Raw genomic sequence first — 19,481 nt, forward strand, 5'->3', positions numbered from 1 at the left:
AGGTAGTAACTGCATGTAGCTAGTTACAATATATATTTTGAAACTTTAGGTACACACACGTCAAATGATGCTCTCCTCATGCCCGAGACTTCCCGTCTTTTCAAGCCTTCTACAATGAAAGGGATAATCGTCTTTTTTTAGGGCCACGTAATGGCCCTAGAATTTACGGATGATTAATGTCTGATAAACCCAGGAGTTTATGATAAGGTAGATGGGAATGCGTTTTAATTCAACGCAAATACGTTGCCGGGATGAGGGCGTAGGGATATCTTTGTTGAAATTGAACTAGGAGTGGACTTGTTCTTGAACACTGCGATCTTTGCAAGTTATTTGACCATCCTGTCCATCCTGTCAAACTGAGAATTTCACTGGCGAAGATATCTAAACTTGTTAACCGAAAAAAGTACGGATAGACGACACCAGATAAACAGCTTGAGAATGTAGGTACCAGATGCGAATATTCCCTAAAACCAAGGTCTTTATATTTTTTTTCATGCAAGCAATCAAGTATTTTAATCATTTCGGAGTATCCAAACGTCGTATTCCTATGCTAGTCTTTCCCCCTGAGGATTTAAATCGCAACGCCATTTCGCTAATAAACTCAATGCAATCCGCATTTCTACACATAAAAAGGGCTACACCTTTCCGACGGTTGATCGTTTGGGTAGAGTCCACGGTACCGGACAGACCACCTGTATACCTTATTAGTATGCGCTTCATTTAATAATCCTGGAGTGGTGGACGAACCTCTCCTTCACTATAAGCCCAAAAATAAGCCCCCATCCCAATCAAATAATAAATCGCAGCATCGCCCGATTGATACATGAGCGCACACGTCAAGGCGCTCAACGGATAGACCAAAAGTCGCACTTCAATACTCCGATGAGGGAGGGTTCCCGCCAGTAGACCCAGGGGCCACTCCCATGCAAACGCCGCTAAGCCCATGATCAGATTGATTATTTGCAGGATCGGAGCGGGTTTGACGGCGCCATCGAGGCTGTGGGTGATGAAGTCCCAGAATATTTTGGGCCAGAAGAAGCCTTCTATTGAAGCGCCGATTTGCCCTATTACCACAACTTGTTAGGACGTTCTATAAAAGTTGTTTGAGGAGGAAAACTTACAAAAGGCGGCGGACAGGATGATTAGACGTGCCCAGTGGTTCTTGATCAAGCGACCCATTATGTATGAAATGTATCGACCGGCGATAAGGAGAATATACAGAATCGAAGAGAAAAGAAAGTCGGCCCTCGACCAGCGAAGGATTGAGAAGAAACGAAAGGAAGGAATGGGCGTACGACTGTATGCTGATTGTCGCCGTCACCAACTCGATTCCTTCTTCTCCGTCGAGGTCGACAGGGTAGTAGACATGAATATATGAATAAGCCGGGGACGTTCGTAAAAGCCTCAGACAGAGGCGGCTGGAGATTAGATGGCTGTTCGAGACAAGTCGTGAGTTTCGTTACGGCGTCAAATTGATTTAATCGGTAACTGATCGTTCCAGAATGTCAGATTAGTATGGATCGAAGTTTGAGGATTTGTTGTGTATGGTTTATGCCTCATGAGATCGTTAGGTACCCCGTAAAATCGTTATAGGGATGGATCACACAGCGACGGTTTTATTTGGAGTTTGACGAGCTTTCCAGCTCGATCGAACCGAACCACCCCCGCCATCAGACTTCATGCACCTTGTGACTGTTGGAGTACTTAGCAGTGCGTACTAACCAACTAAGTGAAAATCGGGCATTACCGTCCATCTTAGTCTGTCTTTCACCGAACCATACAGAGAATGTAGTTGATGGGTCAACCCGGCTCCAACCCACCGGGACTTTGACCAGTCAGAGTTGCCATATGCATAAAATGCTGAGAAAAGTGAGGTGACAGGATATTAGGCCCGCGCTATGATAGCGGAAGCGATCGAATAACAGGGCGAGTGTCCGTGCCGAGGGTGATCCGCCATGCATGCAGCATAATCTTGGCGTGATGGTGAGGGTGAAGATGCATCAGCCACGGCCGGGGGTCAAACACAAAGTGCCTGATACTGAGTACGGAGTAGTCAACTGTACCATGCTTCTATATTATTATACTGACATACTACTGAGTACTCGGAGAATCATGCAATAGTATTTGGCGTTGATAATAATACTACAAAGCTGAGAAGCAGTAATAACTCAATCTACAATGTATACACGGAGACAACGCACGGATACAGTATCACTATCACTATCACACAGATCGGGTGCTCCGGAGTCACCTGGAAAAGATACTCGCCAGTTATTGCCATTATTTTAAGGTATACGTTAGGACTGCTATGTACTACACGTGCTCAGTGGCCGGTAGATTCTTCAGACTTGATCGTCTATAGATAGTAACCCTAAGGCAGAGCGACAATATTGAGCGCTTGTTCCCGGATTCTGATTGGCCGATGTAAAAAGAAAAAGGCATGCCCCACATGGACTGGGCCGGGCCGTGCTTATTGTCAGTCAGCCAATCAGAGACCAGAATCGGAGGGGATTTGTTTAGAGTTTGATCGTGCTTGCCTTGGCTACCGGGCCCCGCTGCCTGATTCGCTCCTTTCTTATGTGTTGCAACTGATGCCTCAGGAAAAAAGACACCTTAGGCATTCACTATCCATTAATTTAAGACTTCCTGTTAACTAGACTCTCTTGCAAGAAGTTCCGAGCATCTCATGGTATAGCCCAATCGATAAACGAGAAACTGTAGTCACGGCGTCGACACGATGCTGTTGGATGATGGATTATACATCCAGTGTCCCAATACTTTGTAGAAACTTGAGTATTGTAAAAATCAAGCTTGGCACGCAACGACTGGAGGACAAATGTGCAGTGTTAAATATGGCAAGTCTCGAAGCGAGATCTAAATATACTCTCGTCTACTTCGTAGTCGGTACCACGCCATACGATGCAGAACAGGGATCGTATAAATAGAGCGCGAACTCTTCAGTGAGCACATGGAATCTATTGGATGATGCTGGCTATTGAAATCCGGAGTATTTACAGAAAACGGCGTAGCGGCCTAAGGATAGGCCCACTGCAGGTGACTAGTACAGCAACTACGTACTAACGTAGTGTAGGTAACCACAACTTCTACCACACCACACATCGCATACATCATACAACATACAACACTGGACAATTAACGATATTCAAGAATAGATCCAACATTCGACTCGACCTACAATCAGCTCGATAGACATATTTCACGCGGACATCAAAGCATCTCATCTGGAAGTCTCGCCGACCCGCTACTATACTTGCCGCAATCCTAAAACGTCCCCTGTTCGAGCCGCACAATCCACCGCCAACGTCTCGTCTTGCTCCAAAAACCTTTTCACTGTCGCAGTCTGAAGCACTACAGAGCCCTCAGCTATCGAAAACCGCACCGTCGTCACAACATTGAGCATAGTCATCCTGAGTTAATGAGCGCTCAAGCCATTCTGCGGAATTTCACCTAACCATCCACAAAAATGGGTCTATCTTAGTCAATTGCAAACCCATTTCAACGTACCGTGTCTCGCCCCAGTCTCGAACAGGTTGATCAGGGGTTCTGCGTCATACGGTTCGGGGAGATAATAGAGAAATTTTCATCAGATATCGGGCAAACTTGAGAGGTTGGGTCACGGTTCTTAATACTCGCTCGATTGCTGGGACGCGAACAAAAGAGCCTCATTTTCCCCAATTCTCTCTTTCTCTTCTCTTTCTCTTCTTCCCACCATAGGGTTTTGCAGGTCAGCCCCAGCCGGTCTTTTCTTCGCTTCTCACGCTGCCCGTTTATTACGGTCTTTCGTTCTTTAATATATTTTGACTATACATGTTAAATCGCTGGTCGGTTTGTCAATAATTTATCACCGGGAAAACAAAAATGGATGTCAATTGGAAATCGCTCTTTGCACCGTCAAAATTGATCTTTTATACCATCTTCTGGGGAGGTCACATCGCTCTTTTCGCCACTGGATGGTGAGTTCTTTCTCCGATGAATATCGAATTGTTATTGTTATAACTAACTTGGACAGGATTTTGCAGGCAAGAAACCCGAAACTGGCGGGCTTGAATACACTCACGTTCTCAGTATGGATTTCACGAGGTGCCGGTCTCGTCCTAACTGTTGATGGAGCCTTGATTTTACTACCCATGTGCAGGACGTTACTGAGAATCGTACGCCCCAAAATCCGATGGCTGCCTTTGGACGAATCACAATGGTTTCATCGCCAAGTCGCGTATGCCATGCTCATATTCTCCATTGCCCACACCGCGGGGCATTACGTCAATTTCTTTAACGTTGAGAAGACTCAAATTCGACCGGAGACCGCCATCCAAATTCATTATACCCAAGCTGGTGGAATTACAGGGCATATCATGCTACTATGCATGTTGCTGATGTACACGACGGCTCATGCGAAGATCCGACAACAGTCCTTTGAAACCTTTTGGTACACACATCATCTTTTCATTCCCTTCATGCTGGGGCTTTATACGCATGCTACAGGTTGTTTCGTGCGAGATACGGCCCAGCCTTTCTCTCCCCTTGCCGGAAGCATCTTCTGGCAACATTGTCTTGGTTACGAAGGCTGGCGATGGGAGCTATGGGGAGGAGGTATTTACTTGATTGAACGACTCTACCGCGAGGTTCGAGCTCGTCGTGAGACACAAATCGTCAAAGTCATTCGCCATCCTTACGATGCCATGGAAATCCAATTCCGCAAGCCCAGTATGAAATACAAAGCCGGGCAATGGCTGTTCCTCCAAGTCCCAGAAGTCTCAACCACGCAATGGCATCCATTCACAATCACCTCCTGCCCCTTTGATCCATATATCAGTGTCCATGTCCGCCAAGTCGGCGACTTTACTCGCGCCCTTGGTAACGCTCTCGGTTGTGGCCCTGCCCAAGCCAAAGATCTGGAGGGTCTTGACCCAATGGGTATGTACGAAATCGCCATGCAAAACGGTCAACAAATGCCCAAACTCCGCATTGATGGACCCTACGGAGCTCCCGCCGAAGATGTATTCGACAACGAAATCGCCGTGTTGATCGGAACAGGTATCGGCGTGACACCCTGGGCCTCCATCCTGAAGAACATCTGGCATTTACGCGCCGGACCAAACCCGCCACAACGTCTCCGCCGAGTCGAATTCATCTGGATCTGTAAAGACACCAGCTCCTTTGAATGGTTCCAAGCTCTTCTATCCTCTCTCGAACAACAATCCACCATCACCGCAGGTGCCCAGGGTGGTCCCGAATTCTTACGCATTCACACCTACCTCACCCAACGTCTCGACCAAGATACCGCAACAAACATCTACCTCAACTCGGTCGGCACCGAAGTCGACCCTCTCACCGAGCTGAAATCACGCACAAATTTCGGCCGTCCAGATTTCAAGCGGTTGTTCGGCGCAATGCGTAATGGTTTAATTGATCAGACATATCTCTCCGGATTGGAGAGTAATATCACCACCAAAGTCGGTGTGTACTTTTGTGGACCCAATGCGGCCGCGAGACAGATTCGTCAAGCGGCGAAGGAGTCGTCGACCAGGGAGGTTAAGTTTAATTTCTGGAAGGAGCATTTCTAGTCTCTTTTGATCTCTTTTGGCATTGGGGGGTGTATGTGGATGTGATGGATGGATCGATGTATGTGTGCCTCTAGTTCTCCTTCGATCTTGATTTGACTTTGGTGTCATCGGTGCGTTCTTTTTTTACTCAAATGTAACTTGGTAGTTTCAAATTCACCGAAATTGATACATTGGTATCCTCTCCATATCCATAATCCCTACATTAGTACTTTATTCCGTATCAGGATCATCAGGTAAATAAACGACATCCTTCTTCCTGCGTCTCCTACCCCCCTGAACATGCTCAAGTCCCCTCTCATGCTCCCTCTCAACCCACTTCCTCTCCCCCTCTTCAAAGGTGGCATCATCAATCTCAACGTGAACCCGTAACTCCTTATCAAGAAGAACATTGTATATTCTATGTAATTCCCACCAGTCATCCACCACCACAGATCCGTCATTTTCGTTACTGGTCGGAAAAGCGAGCATTAGGATATCTTTTGACCATGGACAAGCCCTCATAGCACGATAAAAGACTTTGTTCGTCGCATTGATGTCCTTTGCGCGATAGAGTTCGAAGAGGATGTATAATTTCCAAAGGGATGGGGATGGTGTTGCCGCTGCGTTTGAAGAGGAAGGCTGTAAGGCACGCTCAAACGCCGCACGGACAGAGTGGATTGTTGATCCGGTGTAGATGGGGCGGGTGAGTTCGGTGAGGATAGTGAGGAGGGATGATGTTATCGGCGTTTCCGTTGGGTTTCTTTGCTGAGATGCGAATGCGCTGCGGATGCGTTCATCGACGCGGAAACGGGATTCGTTCCAGGAGAATAGTGACAGGAGCATGGTGTTGTGCGGAAAGAGGGTTGTGCTTTCGACAAGTAACTCCCGTATGGCGGCTGGCTTGTAGGCGCGTTTTGCTGTGATATGGTGGTATAAAAGGCGAGAGCGGGATTGGTGTAAACTTTCCAAAGCACAAAACTTGAAGCTTTCGCTCACAAGGGAAGATGATTTGAGTTGGTTGAACTCCATCCTATAAACTCTGAGAGTGGAGGACAAATCAAAAGAGTTGAAGAGATAGTGCAGTAAAGCTGTCAAATCCGTCCAAGCTATAAAGGGAGCTAGATCCTGAAGTGATCGAGAGCGAGCAGAACATTCCATTAAAAACTCCTCTGTTTTCAAAAATTGAGCTGAACTCATGTCACTCTGCCCCGGTTGTTGCAAAACCTCGACATTGATTGTAAAGCTTGGAATTGACGTCAACACCTGAATTGCAGATTCTTCATTTCCAGATACCAAATATTCCCATACCCAGCTGCGTATAAGTGTACCATACTCTAGTCTCTGAGCCTGGGACAAATTTGCAGCCATGGAAAATGTGGTGGCCCATACATGCGACGCTATCGAGAAATTGCCGGAGCGACTCTTCATCAAAGCAAATGCGTTATAGAGCCGTAGACTAGACGATCTCTTTTTGAGTAAAGCCTTTGCATACTTCTCTCCTTCATTCGGATCCATTGCATATTCAACGGCCAACGCCCGCTCGGCCAATTCATCGTCATGAGACGCTGCGCCGACCAAAAGCCTTAGAGATCGCTGGACCCATTGGACATCAATAGTTGTCTCCTTGTTCTTGGAAATCTGTTTCCAAAGTGTCATTGACTGAAACCAATCACCGCCCGCAAATAACGTATCCACCGAATGTATCATATTCTGTAAAGGGGCCATATCATAAACTGTAGAATCGGGCTGTGCTGCCTCGTTAGGATCAGCTTTGATCATGCGGAGGATAGAAGCATCTGGCAAATGAACCAACTCGGTACGTAAAAATGGGGTACCACCAGAAGCAGAAGTAGGTGTCTGGTGCAAAGATGGGAGACAACAGAATTCTAGAAAATCGTGGACGAGAATGCCCTTATCCTTCCAGCTGGCAAAGTAAGAAAGAAATGGTTCAATATCGGACCACAAGACTACACGAAAAGGGTCATCATTCTCAACAATGTCCACAGTTCTTGCAGGTAAACGAGCACTACGACTCAATCGTCGCTCTTCAATGCTCCATGACGAGAATAATGTTTCTGAGTCAATCCGTGTTTTGGCGTCATTCTCGACAGTATCCGATTCGGAGCTTTTGTTACTACTCCAGCCTTTCGCTCCAGGCTCTCCAATGCGCGCAACTTCCGACTCCCAAAACGAAGCAAATCCGTCCAGTATATCAGCTTTGGACGAATTCAAGTACCTGTCAGGACAGAACAAAGTCATTTCCAGGACAGCTTGCCAAAGGCCGACAGCCAACTCAGAGTACCCTGCTTCACGCATGAACAACGTCATCCGCAGAAAAAGATACACATGAATCAATTCTTGTTCTGTATTTTGTGTGGTCGATGCATTCAAAGCCATGCATTCCAGGTAAACATTCTTGCATCGTTCAAACGTAAAGTTGAGAAACTCAGTTTGGCGGAAGTCTATGTAGCGCACCCACAGGTTAATGTAGCCTGGATTATGTTGGAGGACGGCATGCCATTGTTCAGCCAGTCTCTTCGATTCCCATAAACTGGCTCCTTCCTCCAAATATCCGAGCAGCAAGCGATCCTTCCCATGCTTTTTCCCGACCTTTTTCAGTGCTTTTTCGTATAATGACAGTTTAATGTCAGCAAGATTCCGTTTCTCAGCTGCAGTCAACTGCCGAGTACTACCTGACCCAAGCAGAAGAGTATCCTGATATTTGATCACTTCAAGCCATGCATCAACATCTCCAGGATCGTCTTCTGCTCGACTCAGAAGCTCAGAATTTCTTTTATTTGCCTCTCGATCCCATTTGACTGTACCACCTTCTTCGTCTGTATCCGATTCCAAAGATGCTTCCATATCACTCGGAATATCTACTTCGGGCTTCGCTTTCCCGTAAATTGATCGGTATCCATACTTTTCAGTCTCATCAGAAACATCACTAACGTATCCACCCGACATCTTGCGCCTCTTTCGACTGCCATCGTGACTGAGTGGAATGAAGCTCTGGACGGCGTCATCAGTATTGTCCGTGACGAGGTTTTGGCGAACTCGAAAAACATTTCCTTCTTTTGTATCTACCAATGAAAGTATACTTTTGCTCTTGTGACGTGACCCATCGTCCTTCCAACCACCAGTTCGAATTACCACATAGTCTTCACCGTCGTAAACGCGATCGATCTTAAATCGTGAAGGTAGTCCAAGAACCCCACCGCGTCCCGCACGGCGATATTGAGGTATGCTATACCGATGTATTGTGCCATATATCACATTATGAATATCTCCCTTACGATCGATCTTGTAAAAGTCCTGCGATTCCTCTTTGGTCTGAGGTGGTGGAGAAGCATCCCGAGTTGGCCCTTCCGATTTGCGTCTGTGATGTCGATCTCGAGAATGAGAACGGTGATGGTGGCGGTGATGTTTGGATCGATGTCGACGTCTTTCGTCTTGCTCTCCGTCATCCAAGCGACGCGACTTCTTCACATCTTCGGTCGGCGGGGCTGGCTTCGCTTTGAAGCTGGCGAACTTCGGGACTGACTTTGCCTCCTGCATCCAAACGTATCAGAATAAAATCCTGAAGCAGTACTTAGGAGCGTTGAGCCTGTACCTGCTAATTCAACGTTGTCATGAAGTTATCAATCAAGTTGCAGTGTTCCTTCCCTATGAACGGTGTCGGCTAAAGTTGCTCTCGCCTCCACTTGGAGCTCCGCGGGCCCGGGAAAAACTTCCCTCCCGGAAAAAAACAATTTTTTGATTCTTCAATTGGCAAGAGACTTCCCCATTCCGTTACAACAACACCCATCTTGCATCGCGCATTTATACACCACGTTCGTTCACGGGATGGATCTTTGAAGTGATTAAGCGCACAAAGTCAATTTATCACCATGGCATCCTCTCTCGCCGCACAGTTGGCACAGGTTGCCGCCAAGTCGACGAGTCCTCTCGACCTCAAGGCGCAACGGGTTGCGCATTCGAAATCTCTAATCTTCGAATACAGAGTCGCTAAATCGCAGGACTTTGATACACTATATCAACTATGCAATGATGCTTTTCAGGAGCTGTGTCGGTTGGACACACGATTCACAGAATTCGAGCGGACGATATTCAGCCTGCATAGTAAATCCGAAGATCGTACGGAAATGACTGCGGCGCAAAACAAGGAACTCGATGTTGCATTAGAATCATTTATGGCTCTAGTAGGAGGGAAATTGCAGCTCACTCCAGCGGTGAAAGCACTAGAGTGGCTTGTGAGGCGGTTTCGGTATGAAAACTCTCCAGTATTGGAGCGAGAACTGGCTAATTCTGTTACAGTGTCCACGAGTTCAATATAGCCTTTCTTATTCTTACCCTCCTCCCATACCACTCGTTACCGATTTTTCTTAATCTACTAGACATATTACCAGAAGACCTAACGCCGACATTCAATTTCCTCCAACCCTACAAAAAAAATCGCGTCAATCCACCCATGGAAGCCATGATTCGCACTGCAGCAAAAACTCCATCGTTTTCATCTGCTCTGAACAATTATACCCTCCAAGTTTCGAAACAAAGGGCACATTATCATGGATTGTTGGCATTTTGGTCCGGAGTAATGACACAGGCATGCTCTGAAATGCTAGTGGCTGGACGCGCGGGTCGACGAGAGGTGGAAAAGAAAAATCACGAAGATATCTTCATTCGGCTTTTACCTGTTCTAAACGATGGGTTGGCATTAAAGAAGATATCGGAATTGGTTATTGGTTGCTACATGATAATTGTTGTGTTTGTCACAAAGGCAGCTCTCACGGAGGATGTTATCGATACATTGATGACTGCCGTGGCTGGTTCCTGGACTCAAGAAACAGTGAACTCTGCGGCAGTTACTCTAGCAGTTCTGGCAGAGCAAAAGACCAATCCAGCACTCCCCAAGAAAGTCGTTCGCTCTATCATGAAACTCGACAACCCTATCAATCTGTTGGCCGATGTTGCCTCGCAACACCGAGTTTCGCAACTTTCCTTAGGCCTAATTGCTGGCTTTCTTGGGAGTCTACAAATGGATGATTCTCGGCAACACCTTACCTTCATATCACAGCTCTTTCAACGAGGACTTTTGGATGAGCCAGCTAGCAAGAAGGCTATAAATATGCTATTTCAAACTGCCATGGATGCTCAGAAGTCCGGGACCTTGTCGCTGGACGTACAAACACAAATGTCAGAACTAGTGCAGACACTCAACGCTTCCGATGTTTATCGACCACTTTTGCAAGGTATAACTACGGAGAGGGACATGGATATAGATAGTTTGGAGCACAGTTTGCAGACTACCATTCGAACTCAACCTGCTCTTCCCGCCAGCGAAGATGCTGAAATGATGGATATAGAAGAAGAGCAAGAGGTTGATAATTTCACTCCGTTACTCGAATCTCTAGCTAAGGAGCCATTGGCTAGTTCATCATTCCTGTCTATTGAGACTTCGCGGAATTTCGAGCAAACACTTCAAGCTTTTACTCTTGCTGGAACCTCTTCCGATAAGCTTCAGCAACTTTCTAACCTGCCTCTTCTTGGAAAGTCTGAAATGGTGCAGAAGCCTCAGTACCTGTCTTTCCTTGTGAGAATATTCTCAGGTCCATATGGAATCCGAACTAGAATTGCTGCTATGGAATTGATTTCTGCCGCTCTTGTTGCAGATCACCCATCAGCAGATCTGCAAGCTCTGCTTCCTTACATAATTGCAGCGTTAGCCGACTCATCGCACGCCATGAGGAGTGAGGCTGCTAAGCTTTTCAGCAATCTCGTTCAAGTGCAACGGCAGGCCAAGAAAGAAGGTGATGGTGTCGCCCCATGGGCTAAAGACAGCCTCTATAAAGACATTAAAGAGATTCAACCCGTCTGGTTATCGACATCTGACGCTCAAAAGATCATAGAACGCGTGTTACTTGACGGGCTAGAGGGCTTCGTCCACGATTCTTGTCATGTCATTTCCACAATACAGAAGGCGCTCAAGAGTTCCGGCTCCGATTCCGACCAAGCCTCCGGTGCTGAGTTGAAGAAAGGTTTGAGACAAAATCTTTTGCAGTTTTTATGCTACCATATAGTTGCGACACCCATTACTCAAGTCAAGTTGAGTCTTCTCAAAATCGTCAATGGCGTGGACAAGATTGCGTCCTTGACGCGGACTAAGCTTCTAACACCCTTGATTACTTCATGGCAGGCTCTTACCGAATCGCAAGTCGCTCAAATTTGCGATAAAGAGCATATCTCTTTGCCTGAGTTGGAGCAAGAAATCGCTACCGTCATCAGTCCCAAGGATCCAGACGCTGAAAGGATAGCGTTCACCATCGTCGAAAATTCCGCCAGGCCCAGTCTCATCTCTGCTGTGTTCACTCGCATGGAACAAATTTGGATAAAACTCGGAGAAGAGAGACAAAATGCATCTGCACAACGGCTATTCGATCTCTCATTCAGGGGTTCTGAGGCAGTACAGAACAATGCGAAGGAAACATTACGCAATGTCTCCCTCAGTGGATCGGTTCTGGTTGATTTTCTCGACAGAATATCCGAGTTTGTCTCCGCTTTGGAGAGCCATAGTCCTTCTCCGAAGAGGCGGCGCACAAGTAAAAACAATTTAGTTGCCGCCATATCCAATTCATCTGAGCTGGATGAAGTTATGGGCAAAGTGACGTTCATCCTCGAACTGGTGGATACTTCTGTCCCCGAAGAACATCCCGAACTTACCCCCGGCCTCTTCAAGTCATTGGCAGCACTACATCATCTCAAAACCAGAATTCAGTCTAGCCTTGGGTACTTACTCAGTCTTGTGCTTGGTAGTTTATTAGCCATTGTCAACAAAGCGAAGAAATCGTCCAAGCCCTCGTTTGATACCTCTGCTATCCGGACTGACTTGGTTGTGGACTGCGTTAGAAGCTCCGAGAGTCCTCAAGTACAGAACACCGCTCTACTCTTGGTTTCTGGTCTTGCTGTCATTGCTCCTGAACAGGTACTTCACAGCGTCATGCCGATTTTCACATTCATGGGATCTAGTGTTCTGAAAAAGGATGACGACTACTCAGTTATGGTGATCGATCAGACAATTGACCAAGTCGTACCGGTCCTTGTTCAATCATTACGGAACCAAAAGCGCGATGTGGTTGCTGGAACTTCCGAACTTCTTCTCAGCTTTACAGCGGCCTTTGAACATATTCCGTCTCATCGCCGACAGCGCCTCTTCCAGGCGTTGGTTACCAAGCTTGGCGCCAAGGACTTCTTGTTCGCTGTTTTGGCTATGCTTTCCAACCTTTATGGCCTAGACAAGAATGTATCTGTCTTGATGACTCACTTGATTTCTGGACTAGGTCCCCAAGATCAGCTCATTACTTATCAGAAGTATCTAAACCTTGTCAGCGATTGTCTGAAGCCAAAACCCGGTATTTCTCAAATACTTCTGGGTGTTGGAAACGAGGGTACCAAGGACAAGCATGTCATCGCAGAGAGCCTACTGCGATCACTGTCTCACTGCTTGAAGCACTCTAGCTTGAAGGCACAGATGGCGGTTGTTTTCACTTCTGATGCGGAGGAGACAGTTACCAAAGTGGCTGGTCTTTTCTCTCAGATCCTCGAACAAATCCTGGTTCTAATCGATGCGGTACAAGAGATCAAGCCTTTGAGCAACGCATGCAGCGAGGCACTTGGATCAGTGTTGGGAGTATTGTCTCTGGTTGACCTTCTCGATACTGTCGAACAGCTCTTGCAGAGGCCTAACCCAGATCTTCGCCGGAAGGTTCTTCGTTTGCTGGAGGCCCGACTTCGGCAACAGCCAGAGCGCGAAGGTGCTGCGCAGAACAGGGTGTTGGAATTCATTTCTTTCCTCAATCAAATTGTTGAAACCTCGGATGACATACTTCTCAAACATGCTGCAATTGCCTGTATTGACCGAATCGCTGAGAAATATGGCCGGAAGAATCCGGGTATGGTACTTCCAGCCGCTACGGTCATTAGTAGCGATTCATGTCTTGGTCAAGAAGACAATAGAGTTCGTGTTATGGCTTTGCTGTGTCTTGCATCAATGGCAGAAGTCCTCGGAGAAGGCGTCATTCCTGCTCTTCCAGAAATGCTCAAGAAATCTCTTGCTCTTCTGGAAAGTAGTATGGAAGGGGAGACTGTCAATGAGCAACTCCACAATGCTGTATATTCCTTATTATCTGCTCTTCTCATTCAAGTTCCGTTCATGCTATCAGGAAAAACCCTTGACACGATCCTTCGACTGTCTTTCAAGTCCGCCCAGCTTGAATTATCCGATGAAGGGGAGGAGGCTCGTCATGATACAATGAAGCTCATTGCTAAGAAGTTCGATGTCAAGGAGTCATATGGTGCTATTGAGAGAAATTGGACGATTGCAACCACTTCCGGACCGGTTGCTACGAAGGAAGCCCTTGAAACTGTCAGCCTAGCAATCGAAAAGCATCCCAAATTAGCTACAGCCAAGAACGTTAGGATCCTTTTGAAGCTGCTATATCGTGCTTTTGATCTCCGTCGAGAACAGCTGCCCTCCGAATCAGACTCTCAATTCGAGGAAACACAACTTCAAGCAATCGAGGAGCTCGTCAGCAATGTTGCTATCAAGATGATTTTCAAATTGAACGACACCATCTTCCGCCCTCTCTTCATGGAGATTGTGGAGTGGGCGACGAACGGAGTTTCCACGACCGATGACAAGGGTCGAGTTCTTCGACTCACCTCGTTTTATAAGTTTTTGCAAAAATTCTTCGGCACTCTCAAATCCATCGTCACTAGCTATTCAAGCTATATTATCGAGAATGTTATTGAGGTTCTTGAATTCTCCAGGCCGAATGTGAAGGGGTCAAAGGATCTGTGGTTAGCTGCTGTTCGGACACTTAATGCTGCCTTTGAGCATGATCAAGATGGTAAGTCTAGAAACAACGGTGGTCAAAACATCACTAACGTACCTATTTTCATAGCATTCTGGCAATCCCCATCCCATTTCAGCGGAATCTCCAAAGCTCTCATCTCTCAACTTCCCCGAGCCACCAACTCCAGCACCGCAACCGTCATCATCGATGAAGTGGTACCAGCCTTATCCGAACTTGCAGTCGCCACCGACTCTCCGGACAACTACAAGGAAATGAACACCGCACTTATGAAATATCTCCGTCCCTCAACCAGCACAACCACAGAAGGCGGCGATAGCGCATATACTCGACTCGCCGCATTGAAGGCCGAGCAGGCATTGACTGGCCGGTTGGGTGAAGAATGGCTCACTTTGTTACCGGAGATGTTGCCGTATATCAGTGAGTTGATGGAGGATGAAGATGAGATGGTGGAACGTGAGACGAGGAAGTGGGTTAAGGGTATTGAGGACATACTTGGAGAGAAACTTGATGATATGTTGACTTAGATTTGAGTATTATTGGTGCAAGATGTGTGACTTCGAGATGATACATAGGCATGTTTGGCGTTTTTCTTTTCTCGTTTGGATATGAGCTTGGCTATTCGATAAGTCGCAATCAAAAGTTGGTGTTTAATGGCCGAGGTCTTGGTCGTTTTCTTTTTTCAGACATCTCATTTCAAGTTTCCATGATACGAGGTGATGACAGCACTCCGGCGATAACAGACCACAACTGGCCGCATTCCCGATTTGGCGCTTCTGCCATAACCTGGAAGTCCTTAAATATATAGACTTAACTCTTCAAGACAGTAGCGAATTTGGGCTAGTTTAGACGAACCAAGTGTGATGTTATTTCCTCCGGCCATGAATGATCGGGCGAGGTGAGCTGCCAGTAGTCATAATTGAGGATGGGCCATTTTGTATACGCCATAGGTAGTACTTAATCAGCTTGGAAGGTCATCTATTCGGTGGTAACTAGAATGAGAAACATGCCTATACCGACGACCGCTGCATACTGGATCGTTGGCAACACTGATAATTCGTTTAATTGCTAGTTAGACATTCCTGAGCTAAATCCATGAAAGCACCGCTTACCAACAAAGATATATCGTACAAGTGACCACACGCCGCATGCAATTAGATTCTGAAACTCGCCTACCAGTATATCACCCAGACCAACGAATTGCTAAGCCACTTGCAGGAAGTTGGTGAGTGGCGGGCGATAGCAACGACCTTTTGAAGAAATTTTTTAATCTATCCCAACCGTGAGTCGCATGACATCGGGAATCTCTGGTGGAGACTTTGGGACATAGGATTTATATGAGTTAAACCGAAGTTTTTATCCATAGTAAGCTCGACCTCGGATTTCGACACAGCTTGCGCCAAACGAATCCCGGGCTTCAATCAAGAAGTTGTCGCCAACGCAGATGCCGTGATAAAAGTCGAAGTATGCAGTTGCCGACGGAAAACGGCGCCTTGAGATTCGGGATACTCTCGCGGCTGGGTCACAAGGCATGTTTCGCTGGGTAGCTCTTCAGATTGATATCCTCTGCTCCAAAATCGTATGTATATATCCATTAAGAACTTATGAAAAAACTCGCAGATGACAAAATTAGATATTAAGAATTATCAAACCCTGTTAAAATGCATGTCATACTGCAGTCCCGGTCTTACAGGATGACCATCTTTTGCGGAACATTCTCTATCATTCCTTCGTATGCAATGCAGCTAAAAAGAAACAGCAGACACCAACGCCAAAACAAAGAAAATTCACCGAAGGCTCCCAAGCATCCAAGCAGGAGACTGAAGGCTTGACGTCCGCACACCACTCCCCGTCTGCGTGATTGTCGAGTACTCCGGCGGCGCATGTCCACCACCATTGCCAGTGTTTGGCTCAACGTCATCTTGGAACGACTCATTTGTCGACATCAGCGAAGAATATGGTGAATACCGGTCAAGATAATCCTCTTCACTAGGGGGCGAAACGTTTCGTGGACGATAGTACTCATCCTCGATCTGGGTTTCGGGGAGCATCATCAGATCATCTGCTAGAAGAGCGATGCCCTTGCCGGGTGCGGATGTGATTTGGATAGGAATGTTGAGAGAGATGCTCGGTGCGATAGGGAGTTTTACGTGAGGAGGTTGGTATGATAACGACAGATCGAGCGTGTAGACACGCGAGACGAGACAGGAGTGAAACGTGGGTACGAACGTTCTATTCGCCGGCAGCGTGACAGGGACGAGTATAGATGCAGTGTAAAACGTCTTTCCGAAATACGAAGATGATGCCGATGGATGATGACTCAGACTATCTGCCAGCGAGGACGATGAATCGGATATAAGCGAACTGCGTCGTGAGCCATCTCGAGAACTATCCGTGCCGTCGTGTTTCTTCCACTGAGCTGCTCCCACGCACAGAGAGGACAGATTGATCGTCTCACAGTATACACCATTCGAGGTATGAGCGGGCGCTTGGGCAATTTCCAAGGACGGAAAATCCGTCCAGGCTTGCGCAGAATAGAAAGTCGACACTTTCAGTTTGCTAAAAGTCGACCGAAGTCGCGGCGGTTCCTCATCTTCCGTCTCAGGATCAAATCGAACATGAAGTTTGACATGACTATTAACAGCAGCCTTGCAGCCGTTAACCGTATTGCTTGGCGCAGGTAACTCGAGAGGCTTCGGTTGCGCAGCAGTAACCACCAAACGACCCGTCTTCCCTCCCAGCAAGGCTTTGCGAACATATTTCTCTCGTCGAATTCTATATCCCTCTGCATTATTACATCCTATTTCTAGGGGCGGTTGCTCGGTCGTAGCGGGGATAATGCGTACTTTTTTCGCAACGGAGGACAAGGCAACAAACTCTTTTGGGCTCGTTGGGGGTGTCTTCTTCATAACCGAGACTTTGAGTTTGTATGCTATTTCACTCATCATTGGGGCCATGTCGTTTATCATTGTTTTGCCGTCGTCGGAGAGCATTGCATCTCCGAGTGTTGGGGGGAGTTGTGTATGTGCCACCTTCAAATGCGGATTACTTGTGTAGTGGTTGCAGGCATGAAGAAGCAAATGTTCAGGAACGACAAAGGTGAATGGAAAGATATAAGTTTCGAGAGGCTTCAATTCTCGCGGTTCCGCGTATGTATTTGGATCGATGGGTTGACGAAGTTTGAGAAATGGATGGAAAGCATTTAAATTATTCGCTAGATGCGCGACAGGGGATTGTCGCGGAATGGTTGTTTTGGATGTACCTGTCTTCAGTTAGCCTCTGTCACTCGCGAATGAAAAAGGAGGAACTACAAACTACATACCTTCAAAACTGATTTGGATATGATCGAACTCCGTATCTCTGTCGGCTTGAATATGGACCTCGCCCTCGATTTTGTCAAAGGTAGTATACGACGGGACGAGGCCTTTGACCTGCCCGTTTAGGAAAATGTCGACCTTTAGACGAGGGTTTCGCATTGGTAGTGAGGGCACTGCGCACGGATCTGTAAATATACACGAAGGAAACTGCAGGCGTCACAACGATGTTGTGATCCGACTATACTTTCAGTCAATATCTGTTCGGCTGTTTCGATGGTCAGACGAATGCCATAAACAGCCTTTATATAGGACGACTCAATTGAATTTGAAGTGATGGTGGTGATTCACAGCAACGCAAAATCTGAATTATAAATCAAAAAGTTATGGCGTCAATATATCCCAGCAAAAAGAAAGAAAAAATAATGGATGTCTCGCGTATAAAAAAAGTTTAAGCCTGAGTCATTCTGCTGCTGCATGGGGATGATCCAAGGGACGGATTAAGCAATCCACTCAATGGATGAATGATTCCATACATAGCCTGCATTTAGAGGTTAGTATCCCCTAAGCTACAGAGTTTTGTATGTATATTTGGTAGATGTATCAATGGAATAGGGAATAGTTAGGTGACTAAGACAAGGTCAGGTTGGAAACCTCTGTCTAGTTGTATGTGGCTTTGATCATATCCCGCCCTGTGACAATCGGTCCATCAATCAGTATTCTTGGTTTCTAGCCATGGATACGAAGACTGAATTATGCCCATGTGAAAAGCTCGAGTCCTTTAGTCCACGTGCTAGGCTAGACATCTCCATCCAAGCCGATGTCGCTCACGGAATAGACTCATCGTATTGAATTGACTGAAATGATATACCCTCGGAATAGCAGGTTTACTCCGTACGTACTCCGTATAAAGCGGTATAAAGGCGTTATTCCGAATCCATCAAGGTCCTTGTTATGGCCCAGATTCGCGTACGAACCCTTGTAAGGGACTAGCCTGCCCCAGATGACTCACTCCTCTCTCTGTTATGCTCAGACGCTCTGTGTAGTCAAGTGGAGGAGTTGATATTGACGTCCCCACTATCTCGGCATTTTTGCCGTGTTGCTTGTTGACTCACCATTAGGGCTAATACGGAGTGAATCGAGTCAGATCTGAGTCGGTGACAGAGATATCTCTCTAAATCGCCATGCGGATACTTGGTATATATTCAGTGGTATCTAATCCATTACTCTCTCGCAACATACTCCTCAACAGGATAGTGATCTCCCAGTAACGAAGCTGTCATAAGGCGTCCTAGGCCATCTACAAACCCTAACACGTCTCCACTGAATCCACCCTATAAAACTTCAATCTGCGCCTTATGACTACATCTCCCAGAACAGCCATATTCACATCTTTTCCTGCCGAGTTCGTGAAGAAACGTAATTCAATTGTTCACATTTTCTTCGCTCCAATGATGCGTATTTCCGCGGTATATCTACCTACATAACTCTATTCTAGTGCCCCAATGCGATAACCCTGAATTCATACAAAGTTTGACTCATGCCCCAGATCTATTCATTCAACTCAAAATACGATTCAAGACCGTGCGTTGGGCGTAGGGTATTACTAATCTATACTTACCCTCTTCCAACTCTTATGCACTTTTCTCAAGACATTGATTGCATTTGTCTATCTTTGATTATTTAGCCAAATTACTCGAAACACCCTACGTATGTAATCTCTACCCCATACT

The 19,481-nt window shown here is 46.5% G+C and overlaps 5 protein-coding genes across 5 annotated transcripts; 2 read left to right on the forward strand and 3 right to left on the reverse strand.

Annotated features, from left to right (window-relative positions):
* Positions 1–359: 359 nt before the first annotated feature.
* TSTA_083360 (uncharacterized protein) lies at positions 360–1,244 on the reverse strand. The gene is made up of 3 exons (XM_002478022.1): positions 1,122–1,244; positions 748–1,064; positions 360–692 (listed from the first exon to the last, which is right to left on the reverse strand). The coding sequence occupies exons 1-3, from the start codon at positions 1,177–1,179 to the stop codon at positions 636–638; spliced, it is 432 nt and encodes a 143-aa protein (XP_002478067.1). The 5' UTR covers positions 1,180–1,244; the 3' UTR covers positions 360–635.
* A 2,635-nt stretch (positions 1,245–3,879) lies between these two features.
* Positions 3,880–5,585, forward strand: TSTA_083370 (NADPH oxidase (NoxA), putative; the record flags this gene model as incomplete). Its single annotated transcript, XM_002478023.1, has 2 exons — positions 3,880–3,974; positions 4,031–5,585. 2 exons carry the CDS (start codon positions 3,880–3,882, stop codon positions 5,583–5,585), a joined length of 1,650 nt encoding a protein of 549 aa, XP_002478068.1.
* Positions 5,586–5,795: 210 nt separating this feature from the next.
* TSTA_083380 (uncharacterized protein) lies at positions 5,796–9,122 on the reverse strand (the record flags this gene model as incomplete). Its single annotated transcript, XM_002478024.1, has 2 exons — positions 5,796–8,647; positions 8,861–9,122. The coding sequence occupies 2 exons, from the start codon at positions 9,120–9,122 to the stop codon at positions 5,796–5,798; spliced, it is 3,114 nt and encodes a 1,037-aa protein (XP_002478069.1).
* A 332-nt stretch (positions 9,123–9,454) lies between these two features.
* Positions 9,455–14,961, forward strand: TSTA_083390 (SSU processome component Utp10, putative; the record flags this gene model as incomplete). Its single annotated transcript, XM_002478025.1, has 3 exons — positions 9,455–9,831; positions 9,882–14,470; positions 14,525–14,961. 3 exons carry the CDS (start codon positions 9,455–9,457, stop codon positions 14,959–14,961), a joined length of 5,403 nt encoding a protein of 1,800 aa, XP_002478070.1.
* Positions 14,962–16,221: 1,260 nt separating this feature from the next.
* On the reverse strand, positions 16,222–17,910 carry TSTA_083400 (arrestin (or S-antigen) domain protein; the record flags this gene model as incomplete). Its single annotated transcript, XM_002478026.1, has 2 exons — positions 16,222–17,696; positions 17,757–17,910. The coding sequence occupies 2 exons, from the start codon at positions 17,908–17,910 to the stop codon at positions 16,222–16,224; spliced, it is 1,629 nt and encodes a 542-aa protein (XP_002478071.1).
* Between the last annotated feature and the right edge of the window lie 1,571 nt (positions 17,911–19,481).

Source organism: Talaromyces stipitatus, genomic scaffold, assembly GCF_000003125.1.
Source record: "Talaromyces stipitatus ATCC 10500 scf_1105507295527 genomic scaffold, whole genome shotgun sequence".
In the NCBI taxonomy this organism is placed as follows: Eukaryota; Fungi; Ascomycota; class Eurotiomycetes; order Eurotiales; family Trichocomaceae; genus Talaromyces; species Talaromyces stipitatus.